Source organism: Capra hircus, chromosome 25 (assembly GCF_001704415.2).
Source record: "Capra hircus breed San Clemente chromosome 25, ASM170441v1, whole genome shotgun sequence".
Lineage (NCBI taxonomy): Eukaryota > Metazoa > Chordata > Mammalia > Artiodactyla > Bovidae > Capra > Capra hircus.
In genome coordinates, this window is record NC_030832.1 from 11818153 (window position 1) to 11830997 (window position 12845).

General features: G+C 45.3%; 1 protein-coding gene across 3 annotated transcripts in view; it reads left to right on the forward strand.

Moving 5' to 3' along the window:
• SHISA9 (shisa family member 9) overlaps nt 1-12845 on the forward strand; it is a 534699-nt gene that overhangs the window by 322223 nt on the left and 199631 nt on the right. For 2 of the 3 annotated variants that reach the window (XM_013974979.2, XM_013974977.2), the window contains exon 3: nt 2463-2618. In XM_013974979.2, coding sequence (XP_013830433.2) covers nt 2463-2618 — 156 coding nt within the window. Of the gene's footprint in view, nt 1-2462; nt 2619-10878; nt 10927-12845 lie in introns of all 3 variants that reach the window. The other variant, XM_013974976.2, reaches the window with a different exon arrangement.

Below are 12845 nucleotides of genomic sequence, written 5' to 3' on the forward strand. Positions count from 1 at the left end.
TCACATCAGCCGAGAGCAAATTTCTGTATATTAGGGGAAGCCATGTAGCTCAGTCGGTAAAGCATCTGCCTGCAATGCAGGAGACTTGGGTTCAATTCCTCAGTCGGGAAGACCCCCTGGAGAAGGAATTGGCAACCCACTCCAGTATTCTTGCCTGGAGAATCCCATGGACAGAGGAACATGGCAGGCTACAGTTTGTGGGATTGCAAGAGTTGAATACGACTTAGCGCTATCTTTCTTTCTTGATGAGCTCTTAGCAGCTGAAACAGCTGGGACTCACTTGTGGGTTAAGGGCATCTCTCAAGGCACCAGAAGCAACTACGGCTGTGTTGATCTGTATCTGCAGATGTGCTTCTTGGGAATGGGGAGAACCACCACTCCCTCTATCTTATCTCAGCCCGAATGACCTCACCTGGACTCTGTGACTCCCACTTCCCGCCTGGCTCCAGTCCATCCGTAGTCCATCTGTCCCACTGTCCTTGGGGTGAAGACAGAAACCTTTAAAAGCACAAAGAGTATTTCCTCTGGAAAAATGTCTTGACCCCTTCTCCCCGTGAATCGCAGTCCCTTGAAGTACCCACTATTCAATTTGTGTGTCTTTACCTATTTTTGCAAACTGCAGCACACAAAAATATGCAGACTTTCTTCTCTTTCAACCAAACACTGTTATTTACATTACTTTGACATCTGCTTTTTTCCCCTTACCAGTACAAATCATAAGACACTCTCCAGTTTGAATGTATAGTTAACTGATTTTTAATTCATTTTTTCTAAGAGCTGAATGATATCCCTTCATATGTATGTTCATATTATGTACCTAATACAGATGTACAATAATTTAAGAATTGCCAGTGATAGAAGTTCAAGTGTTTTCTGTGTGGTTTTTATTTTTCACTTAACAAACAATGGTGCAATGCACATCTCTTAACAAATACCCTCACATTCTTTTTTGGCAACCCAGAGGGATGGGGTGGGGAGGATGGTGGGAGGAGGGTTCAGGATGGGGGGACACGTGTGCACCTGTGGCTGATTCATGTCAATGTATGGCAAAACCCACCACAATATCATAAAGTAATTATCCTCCAATTAATTAATTAATTTTAAAAAGGGTAAAGAAAATTATATATATATATGATCGTTTTTGATTTTATTTACTTACTTAAAATTTTATTTGGGAAGAGCCCCCTGGAGAAGGGAATGGCAACCCACTCCAGTAGTCTTACCTGGAGAATTTCATGAGGAATTCCAGAGGAGCCTGGCGGCCTACAGTCCATGGGGTCGCAAAGAACTGGACAGGACTGAGCGCCTTTCACTTTCAAATTTCATCTATTCTTTTATTTCTGGCTGTGTTGGTCTTCGTTGCTGTGAGGGCTTTTCTCTAGTTGTGGAGGGGGCTACTCTCTAATTGTGGTGTGAGGGCTTCTCATTGCAGTAGCCTCTCTTGTTGTGGAGCTCAGGCCCTACGGCTCCTGCGCTCAGTAGTTGCAGCTCCCAGGCTCTAGAACACAGACTCCATAGTTACAGCGCCTGTGGGCTTAGCTGTTTCCATGGCATGTGGGATCTTCCCAGATAAGGAACTGAGCACATGTCTCTTGCATTGATAGGCAGATTCTTTACTGCTGAGCCACCAGGGAAGCCTTGGTGTTCTGTTCCCCCCCACCTTTTTTTTTTTATGTTTTAAGATATTTATTTTTTTATTAGCTCGCTCCTGGTCTTAGTAGTGGCACATGGGATCTTTAGCTGCAGCATATGTATTCTTAGTTGCAACGTGTGGGATCTAGTTCCCCGAGCAGGGATTGAACCTGGGCCTCTTGCATTGGGAGCACGGAATCCTAGCCATTGGACAACTAGGGAATCACCACCCTCACATTCTGATGCTTATATTTCTGAATTCACCATCCTTAGAACTGGCATTATCTGGTGAACATACCCATGCCAACCATTTTAAATTTCCGTACACACACACAATCTGCTTCCTTTCTGCAGATATAGCAAATCGCGTATCTACCATGAGTTTATGAGACTGCCCAGGGTCCAAGCATCTTTGCTAGATTGGTGTTCTTCAGTCCTTTTAATTGTTGCCAATCTCTTGGCAGAGGAGTGGCCTTCCATTGTTCTGACTTGCATTTCTTTGGCTGCTACTGAAGTTGGTCATCCTTTTATACATATATTGCTTCAATCACAAGAGTATCCCCTGCAGTGACAGGACTTAGGTTTAATTGGGGAAGGTGGAAATGTTCCAGGTGCATCCGTGCTCTTCCCCATTCATCCTCAGCTGCTCGCTAGTGACGACTGCAGAGCTGAGTGATGCCATTATTCCTGCCCATCCTTGGCTGCCCTCAGTCTCCTGTCCCTAGAGGGTGAGGAGTTTTGGTCTCGAGGGGTGTGGTGATGGTGGGGGTGGATAGAAGTTCTTGCCCGCCCGGTTGATGACCATCTCCTTCTGTTCTCTTCTCTTCCAGACACAACTCAGATGAACAACGCAGTGCCCACCTCCCCTTTGCTCCAGCAGATGGGCCACCCGCATTCCTATCCCAGCCTGGGCCAGATCTCCAACCCTTACGAACAGCAGCCGCCCGGCAAAGAGCTCAACAAGTACGCCTCCTTGAAGGCAGTCGGTGAGCACCGATTTGTTCTTCTTTCTGTCCTGCACTTTTCCATTCCTTCTACATGTCCCTATCTCTAACTTTTTTCTACTCCACTTTCTATCTTTCTGATCTCTCTCATCTATCCATCTATCTGACTATTATCCATCATCTATCCGTCTACAATGTATCTATCCATCCACCATGTATCTATCCATCCAGCATCTCTTTCTCCATGTTCTCTCTCTCTCTCTCTCTCTCTCTCTCTCTCTCTCTCTCTCTCTCTCTAATATATTCTGTGTCTCTGTACCTGGGACACAGTTTACTAAGGACCAGAGCCCCTTAGCTGTTTTCTCTCAACCCCAGGTCAAGTCCTACCTTGCTGTGTGGGGCAGGGTGGATGGGGGAAGAGGAGAACATGGATACTCATTTGATCCTGTGGATACCTCAGCCCCTTCACCATCAAACATCTGCCCTAGTGAATCCTCAGGGAACCTGGACATAGGATCCAGGGCACTGGTCTTTGAACGTTCTGCCCTTTAGTGGCAGACGCTCACCATCTACCCAGTCTAGCCTCCCTTGGAGAAGTCGGGAAGCCTGCACATTCCTATCTCAGGCAGCTTCTGGTTTCCAGGTGTAAATATTTCCAGGTTGAAGGGACAGCCTGGAGCTCCTGATATCTGCATTCTTATCAAGTCTGGGACATTGCATTGGTATTCTTACAGAACGTTGCCTCATTTTCTCAGAGTGATCCAAAGAAGAAGGCATAAATATTGCCCCAGTTTTCAGATTAGGAAAATTGAGACTGAGGAGGTTAATTTAACTTGCCCTAAGTCAAGCAGCCTGTGGGCAGTTTGTGCTTGTGTTTTTATCACTCCAGAGCCTGTGTTCTTGCCACTCTCTTCCCACAGCCCTGGGGTGGGAGTTCAGTCCGTTCCTCTGATTCATACATGATGGAGTGTGACGGTGACCTTGATGATAACCCAGACTGCTTAACAAATGACTCATGGCCACTTTCTATAGGAAGGAAGCAGCACTACCAGCAAAATCAAGCTTTGGGGCAAACAGAAGACACCCAGACCATGTGCTTTCTTTTATTATCATCTTCTCATTCTAGTTTCTCCCCCTTCTGCCAAGCTCCTCTTTGGAGATGGGTTCATTTCAGTTCAGTTCAGTCACTCAGTCATGTCCGACTCTTTGTGACCCCATGAATTGCAGCACGCCAGGCCTCCCTGTCCATCATCATCTCCCGGAGTTCACTCAGACTCACGTCCATCGAGTCAGTGATACCATCTAGCCATCTCATCCTCAGTCGTCCCCTTCTTCTCCTGCCCCCAATCCCTCCCAGCATCAGAGTCTTTTCCAATGAGTCAACTCTTCTCATGAGGTGGCCAAAGTACTGGAGCTTCAGCTTTAGTATCATTCCTTCCAAAGAAATCCCAGGGCTGATCTCCTTCAGGATGGACTGGTTGGATCTCCTTGCAGTCCAAGGGACTCTCAAGAGTCTTCTCCAACACCGCAGTTCAAAAGCATCAATTCTTTAGCGCTCAGCCTTCTTCACTGTCCAACTCTCACATCCATACATGACCACAGGAAAAACCATAGCCTTGACTGGATGGACCTTATTCGGCAAAGTAATATCTCTGCTTTTGAATATGCTATCTAGGTTGGTCATAACTTTTCTTCCAAGGAGTAAGCGTCTTTTAATTTTATGGCTGCAGTCACCATCTGCAACGATTTTGGAGCCCCCAAAAATAAAGTCTGACACTGTTTCCACTGTTTTCCCATCTATTTCCCGTGAAGTGATGGGACTGGATGCCATGATCTTCGTTTTCTGAATGTTGAGCTTTAAGCCAACTTTTTCGCTCTCTTCTTTCACGTTCATCAAGAGTCTTTTTAGCTCCTCTTCACTTTCTGCCATAAGGGTGGTGTCATCTGCATATCTGAGGTTATTGATATTTCTCTCGGAAATCTTGATTCCAGCTTGTGTTTCTTCCAGTCCAGCGTTTCTCATGATGTACTCTGCAGATCAATTCTAGTATGAAATATCCTAATTTCAATACACATTAAGGACAGAAACTAAAGCACAGACATGATCACATGGCTAGGCTGTGTTGTAACTATGGTCTATGGACATCAGATTCAAAAAACAAGCATATTGGTGCCCTGCAGACAGTCAGGCCCAAACTTGGAGCTTAGAAATCTATCTATAGGAATTTATATCCCTTGATATCCTAGGACTTTTGAATGGAAACTTTTGAAGAGAGTTTGAGGAGTGCTTATAATTCTGAGGATACAGCTTGTGCTTCCTAAATCCCAAGTCTCACAAGCTCTCACATACCAGCACCCCATGTTTCCTGTTGAATTTCTCCACCCAACTCAATCCTTATCTACATCTGTGACCATTAAGTGAAAGTGTTAGTCACTCAGTCATGTCCCACCCTTTGAGACCCCATGGACTGTAGCCCACCAGGTTCTTCTGTCCATGGAATTCTCCAGGCAAGAATACTGGAGTGTGTTGCCATTCCCTTATCCAGGAGTCTTCAAGATTGAGCCCGGGTCTCCTGCATTGCAGGTGGGTTCTTTACCATCTGAGCCACCAGGGAAGCCCAGCAGTGACCATGCTGCTGCTGCTGCTAAGTCGCGTCAGTCATGTCTGCCTTTGTGCAACCCCATAGACAGCAGCAGTGACTGTAGATTCCCTCTATTCCGTATTGCATGTTTGTATAGCACATACATCCTAAGCATGTTCAAATAGACTCAGATATTACAAGCGAGGGATGAGGGCTGTTGCCTAGGAGAGAAGTCTTGGCTTCTGCGCCAATGTCCCTGCAGAAGCCTTCATGCACTACGCGGTTGTCCACCTCCGTTTCTTGAGTCTTGCATTTAGGTGATGACTGGCATCTGCTGTTATGTTTGATTCTTCTTTTGACATTAAAAAAAATCCCACCCAGGCATCTTTTTCTTTTTGAGCAGTTCCCATTACCCCAAACAACTCATTTCTTCACTTAGGCCCTGTGTTTCCTTCCCCCTCAGCACCCTGTAGCTCTTGGATAAATCATAAACGGATCTTCCAGCAGAGTTCCTTGATTCTGTCCTGGCTTGACATAGGGCTCCTTGGTACAGCAAATGTTTGCAATGCACTTGGAATTAAATTTTCAGTCTGAAGGTTTATTCATCATTCCTTGAGTAACGTTTTCTCCCACAAAGAGGGCACTCCTGAAACGTTTGCTGAATGAATGAATGAATTTATCTTTGACCCCAACCCAAGAATAGCTTAGTTGGAAGGGAGCACCCCTATATCTTCTAAAAACTTTGAAGGATCTCAGATGAAGAACCCTCCTCAATCCTGGATATGATTGATGTGGCCCTCTTCTTTGCTGCCCTTCTTTTCTATTATAGGAGTTCACAGGCTTTATCTGAGTCACAGATGGTCTTGTGAGGTCCAGTGTGGGGCAGACTGAGTGGCTGCCTGCCTAGTGGGTTACCCAGGAGTCCAGAGTCTGCCTGCCCAAATGAAATGCAAATCCCATAATAAATGTTCTTTCAAGGGTTCTTTATTAAGGCATAATATGACTGTGGTGTGAAGGATGAAATGCATTTCATTAACAAAATCATTACCACCCAGGAGAGTTGTTTAAAAAATGGTTTGCTGTGGAAAGTTCTGCAGTGTCTGATAACCAGATTCATTTTCTAAAAAATTCAATTCAGTCAATAAGGAGAGGCTTGGACAGCCTTTAGGGTTAACTGCCAAGTTCAAAAATATTTCTGGAAAATCGGTGTTCTCTTGGAGGCCTTAATATTCAGAACCTCAAGGGGGTTTTGGTCACTGAAATCTCCTGGCCTCGGCTTCTTTGTGTGAAAAATGAAGAAGTTGAACTCTGTAGTTTCTAAACTCCATTATGATTTTAAAATTAGAAAATGAAACAATTCTATTCATTTTAGTTATTAGAATACCTGTGGGCCATGAAATATGTCTCATTCATTCACTACCAACTCAGAATGGGAACTGTTGGTAGTTCCTGAGATAAATTCTTCCAAAACAGGCCTTCCCTTCTATTTTATTTTATCATATATTTTGGGTTTCCCTGGTGGCTTAGTGGTAAAGAATTCTCCTGCCAAAGCAGGAGACATGGGTTAGGACACTGGGTCAGGAAGATCCTCTGCAGGAGGAAACGGCAACCCACTCTGGTATTCTTTCTGGGAAAATCCCATGGATAGGGGAGCCTGGCAGGTTACAGTCCATAGGGTCACAAGGAGTCGAACATTATTTAATGACTAAACAAAAACACCAATCTTATATTTTATTTACTGTTTGCTTGTTGAAATCTCACTCATTCATGTTTAAACAGAATTCCTTTCTCTCTGTGATTCAGGAGGGATTTGGGAATGTAACATCTGGTCCTGTATACCATGTGGCTGCAGAATGGTCTCTGTTCCCAGGGTGTTCCCTGCCCAATTATTGCAAAATGTTAGCACACACTAGGGAAATGTAAGAGGCTAAACCTCCCTGAACTGAAGGAAGTGAAAGTCGCTCAGTTGTGTCTGACTCTTTGTAACCCCATAGACTGTACACTCCATGGAATTCTCCAGGCGAGAATACTGGAGTGGGTAGCCTTTCCCTTCTCCAGGGGATCTTCCCAACCCAGGGACTGAACCCAGGTCTCCCATATTGCAGGTGGATTCTTTACCAGCTGAGTCACAAGGGAAGCCCAAGAATACTGGAGTGGGTAGCTTATCCCTTCTTCAGGCAATCTTCCCAATGCAGGAGTTGAACCAGGGTCTCCTGCATTGCGGGTGGATTCTTTACCAACTGAGCTATGAGGGAAACCCTAAGCCTCACTGGTGTGCTGCAGTCCATGGAGTCACACAGAGTCGGATACGGCTGAGTGACTGAACTGAACGGAAACCTCACTGTACTCTGTACAAGGAGGGATGGAGTTGAATAATTATTTGTCCAAATCATTCATTCATTCTCCAATCGTTTAATCTAGTGTCCCTCAATTGCAAGCCCCGCTGAGTCAGGAACCAAGTCTGTCCTTTCATTGGTGTATCCCAAGGACCTAGCACCATGCAGCACATTTCAGGCCAGCTAAGAGGCAGCCCAAACCACTTTACTCTCCCCATTAATAGCCTGGACAATGAAGGTCCATGTGCCCAGACCCATGACTCCCATAATCCATCAAAGAAAGATTCTGTTTCACTCAATTAACTTTCCTTACTCAGTCAGGAATGTGAGGTTAAACAGTTTCAAAGTGTTTGCTACCAAGAAAAGTCAAGAAGTGTGTGTTGTTCTAGACTGAGCCAAACTGTAACCTTTTGAAAATTCAGTTAAGCACACAAATCCTCTGCGTCCCCCCTTCCCCCACCTGCCCTGTGCAATGGTGGTGACAATGTGAGGACCCACTTTACGGTTCTTCATTGGTCAATGTTTACAAAGACAGTTGTGAAAATATCCCTAAGAGTCACCTGATGGTTCAGAGTTGGTTGTTTCCTGCCTCCAAAACTGGGAAAAGGCCGCTCTTTTATGTAATTCCTGAGAGCTCTGGAAAATGGAAAATTGCCTGCACATCGGCATTTAGCCCCTATTGGCCCCAGGTCTAGTTTTTCCCGAGGGTGTCTTGAGAGTTGAAATCCTCAGCTGCTAATGGTTCTCGACCATGTGCCCTTTAGATGCTTTTGGACACTTTTACTTGACAACCTAGCTGTCCAGTGAGTAAAAGAGACAGGATGTACCAACGTTATTGATAAAAGGTGGTGTTTTCTTTTTAAATTCCAGAATTTAATAAGAAAATATTTTCTCTGTTACTGTTTAACAGTCTGTGGACTGTTTTCCCAGAAACTTGTTACAGTTTTCCAATAGCACTTTTTAAAACCACAGCAACAATGCACTTAGGAATTCTTTTCTGCTCTTTCTGAAGGAATCATGTGTAAAGACCCTGAGTGATGCATAAACCCCTCAACTTTGAATTAACCTCTACTAGTTTTTTTTTGTTTTTGTTGATGTGGAAGAAAGGGAGCTAGTATCACTGGATTCCCAAATTGTACACCTCTGGGGGAGGTATCAGTGCCAGCGTCAAAATATGGGGAAACTGGGGCTCAATATAGTTAAGTAATTTTTCCAAAGTAATACCTGAAGAGTCAAGAGTCATATCTGGGATAGCCTGAAGCAGGTCTTCTTCCCATGAAATGATGCTATCTCCCAGAAGCAGTTTCTGGCATCAGAAGGATCTTACCAGGCCAAAAAAAAAAAAGAAGACTGAAGAGGCACATTCTCCTCTTTTGTCCGGAAGACTTACTAAGGTGTTAATTATTTTTCTTTTGTTTGTTTGCTTGGAGGTAAAAATTTTCTCATCATGCTAGTATGACTGAGGTATATAACACATTTAAGGTATATTATAGTTGAGGTAGAATTTAATATGTATAGTATAAGACTCAGATCATAATTTTATAATAGTGTGATTATTGAAATATACATATGCTAGAGTCATTAACATCCCAGGGAGGATAAGAAATATTTTCCTCTCTCGGAAAGTTCCCTCATGTTCTCTTCCTCCCAATGCCTAAGGCCCATCCTCTTTACACAGGCATTTAATTTTTCACCCAACAAATGTTTAACCAATTCTCACTTTTTGTGAGAATCAATTTTGGGTTTGTGTCACCAAGCACAAAAGGGGACTTAAAGTATATATTTGGTAGCTTCTGTACCATCTTATTAAGTGCCCTTATTAGCACTGGATTTAATAAACAAAACGTGTTACTACCTCACCAGAGTGAAGCCCTGTCTTAGGGAGTGGACATAGGGATGTCTACCATGTGTTTCCTGCCTTCAAGGCAGTGATGTATTTGACTTGGGGGCAAATGGCTTCCTTGGAATTAGTGACTCAGTGACCGTGTCAGGCTTGTGTCCGCCCACACCGGAAGATCTGGGGCTACATCCCTATTTCCAGATGTCAGTGATCCTGGTTCAGAGGGAGAAGAAACATCCAGGGCATCCCGGGCGGATCCCGCTTAATTTTAACTTCGTCACTCTTCGCCTGTCACTCCAGTTTCCTGACTGTTGTGAGAGATGAGCGTGTAGAGTTCATATCCGCAGGGGGAACGTGGCAATTTGAGTGTCCTTTGGCACGCCTGGGAGGCCAACCAGAAATGCTTAAATGGGCCCCGATCTGTGCTCTGTAATCATTCAGATCACAGACTGTTCCCTGCGTCTCCTCCCAGCTGGCAGCCGGATATGTCTCTGGAAATTGTGCAGAAACGTTGAGGACTTGGTTTTTCCAGGTAGCTTCCTAAGAAAGGAGATGGGAGCTAGCAGCGCACGCTGATTAGGCCGCCAGCCAATGGGCAGAGGCTTCGGCACTGGCTCGGGGGCAGGTTAGCCCCTTTGAGCAAAATCCCGTAGTACAGAGAAGGCCTATGGAGGACCTGGGTAAGGCGCAGCCGGAGCCTTTCTCACCATCCTTTACGAAAAGGGTTGCACTGTGGGCTCCTGCTAATCATGTGAGATTTCCCCCAGGGTTCAGCCAGTACCTCTGAAACGGAATTCAATCTGGAGAAACTGATTTACAATCAAAATTCCAGGCGTTAGGGATTCTCAGATAACAAGCTTGATCCCTTTTGCATTAAGGGGAACTTCCTTACCTTAGGAAGAGTGACTCCGCGGAGAACCTTGAATTCATTCATTCATTCAACAATGTTTTGCAAACACAGATTGTGTGGTGGGCACTGGGACAGGGTGGTCTCCACCCCACCTGGTCTGCTGCCTAGCATTTAAAGTCACAGTCAGCAGAACCTAGCCTGCCCCAATCTCGAATATGGAGCTAATGATGCACCCCCGACTCCCTTTTAGCAGGGAGATTGCAGTCGAAGAGGATCCAAATTTCTCTCTTGACCACAGAGCGTTGTTATTAGCCACTGTGACTTCTTGTAACTGAAACTTTGCCTTCTTTCTTAGAAGGTGGAAATTTAGAGCCAGATTCACCAGATTACTCTCTCTCTGAGTACATCTAGGCTTTTTCAAGGGGAACCTTTTTTGGTCCTGTGTTGGGCATTATCTCGATCATGCTTCAGGACCTTGCAGAGAGAAGTGTTCACATAATCACAGTCGTGCATTCACTCCCTCGCCTTGTTCCCTGAGTCCCCTGAGACCTGCCCCCCTCCCCTACACCCCCCTCCCCCCCACACACACTTAAAAGCTGCAGCAGAGATGCCAACAGCAGCATCTGGGTGTGAGGGCACCGTGCACGTGGGTAGCTGGTGAGCAGATCAGCATCTCTCCATTGTTATTTTTTAGGAAGTTCTGAGGGTGACTGGACAGTGGCGACACTTAAGTCACCGAAAGGTACCGTACAGTTTTTTCTAGCTCTTTTGTCCAGGTGTTGTTGGACTTGGCGTTGATCCGTGAAGGCATAGAGCGTCCCACTGTCTGTGTGTGACCCAGTGCACACGTGTGTCCCTGTTGGCTGGATCTGCAGGTCTGTCTGAGTTCCAGTGTGTAGGTGTTGTGTGTGTGTGTGTGTGTGTGCACGCCTGGGGTGGCGTGTCTCCAGGCTGTTGCTAAAAAGTGTGCTCCTCTTCGCTTCCTGATATTCACTGCCTGAAGGAAAATGTCGCTATCAGAAGCCATCCCAGGTAAGACATCCAGGAAATGTTTTTTTTTTTTCCCTCTCAGAAAGCTGCACAGGCAAATGGCAAAACATAAGGTGATTTAATGCAGGGGGAAAACAACTTCTGAGGGAGTGATAAACAGATTGTTGGCCTTGGGTCTTGGGATTTATTAGCCTTTTGGGGAACAGATGCTCTTTTTAACTCTCCTGGCTATCATGATGAGCTGAAAGTAAAGGAGTTAGTCCACTTGAGTCTGTGTGTTAACTAGCTGGCTGACAGAGGCAGGTGGTAGTTATCATTTATTTACCCCCTGCTATGTGCCAGACAGAGGGATGGGCCCTTGATATTACTATATCATTGAATTCTCTGATGACCCAGCCATATGTGTGTTGTCCTTCCCCTTTATTAATCCTCTTTATTAATAAGGACCTGGGTGTCTGATTGAGTCTAAGTCTCGCTTATCTAAAGTCAGCTAGCTACTAAGTGATGGAGCTGAAATTTGAACCCATATCTGCCTAGCTCTAATATTTAGTTATTTCCCACTGGGGTGTGGTGGGAGTAACTCTTTTCCAGAACAGGCCAGAAATTCAGTTCCCTTCTCTCTCCACTCCGTGTGCTTTGTTGAATTTGGTGGTTGGAAAGATATAGCTGACCCAAGCAGATGGAGCTCAGTCTCTTTAGTGACCTTGAACTGGGAGATGTTAGAAAATATTGCAGGGCTGTAGGTAAGGTACTGGTAGGGCCATTTTGCCTTCTCAAAAGACAGTTCTGGTTTCCAACTGGAGACTGGATCAGGGGAGGGTGGACTGAAGTTGAGACCACCCACTGGGAAGCTCTTGCAGTCATCCAGGTGGGTGGTGCCCTGAACTGGGGTGGTAGAGGATGAAGAGAAGAAAATGGAGTCGAGGGATAATGAAGAGACTGTAGAATGTATGTGAGAGGAGGGGAGGGAGCTGTGGGCTGACCCGTGGTCCTTACCTTTGAGCCACTTGAGCGTGTATCAGCATCCCCTGGAGGGATGTTGAAACCTGCTTCCTGGACCCCATCCTGGAGCATCTCATTCACTAGACCTTGAGTGTGGCCTGAGGAGCTGAATTGCTAACTGGTTCCAAGGTGATGCTGATGCTGCTGGTCTGGGGACCATACTTCAAAAACCACTGCACTAGAGAAATCTTGCTGGGAAACTAAGACCCTAAGACCCTTTGATTGGATCTCCAAACATCTTTCTGTGGCTTGAGAGTTCTGAATAGGGTAGTTTGACCAGAATCCCAGAGGCTCATAAGCAGCCTCAGAAAAGAGGTCGGAATGGAGAGGGCAGCCCCTTATTCCAGAATTGGGAGAGAGAGAGCTTTAGACCCTCGTGTCTAATGAGAATCCCTTGATCACCCAGTTGTTGCCTTGAGAGAGGCAGATTTTTGGGTCTTGTATTAGATAATAACTATTCACATGTCAACGTCCATTTTTAGAAATGCAAACAATTTGGAACATGACAGACCTGCTAATTTGAGGCGTAAACTTTTTTTTCCTTCCCTGTGAAAAACAAAGCCATTACGATGCCCGTGACAGCATCCGTGTCCTGATATCAGCCTGTTATTGTCAAATGCATTTAGAAAATATTTCAGGATGGGTCAGAAGCAAGGGCTTAGAGGCTAT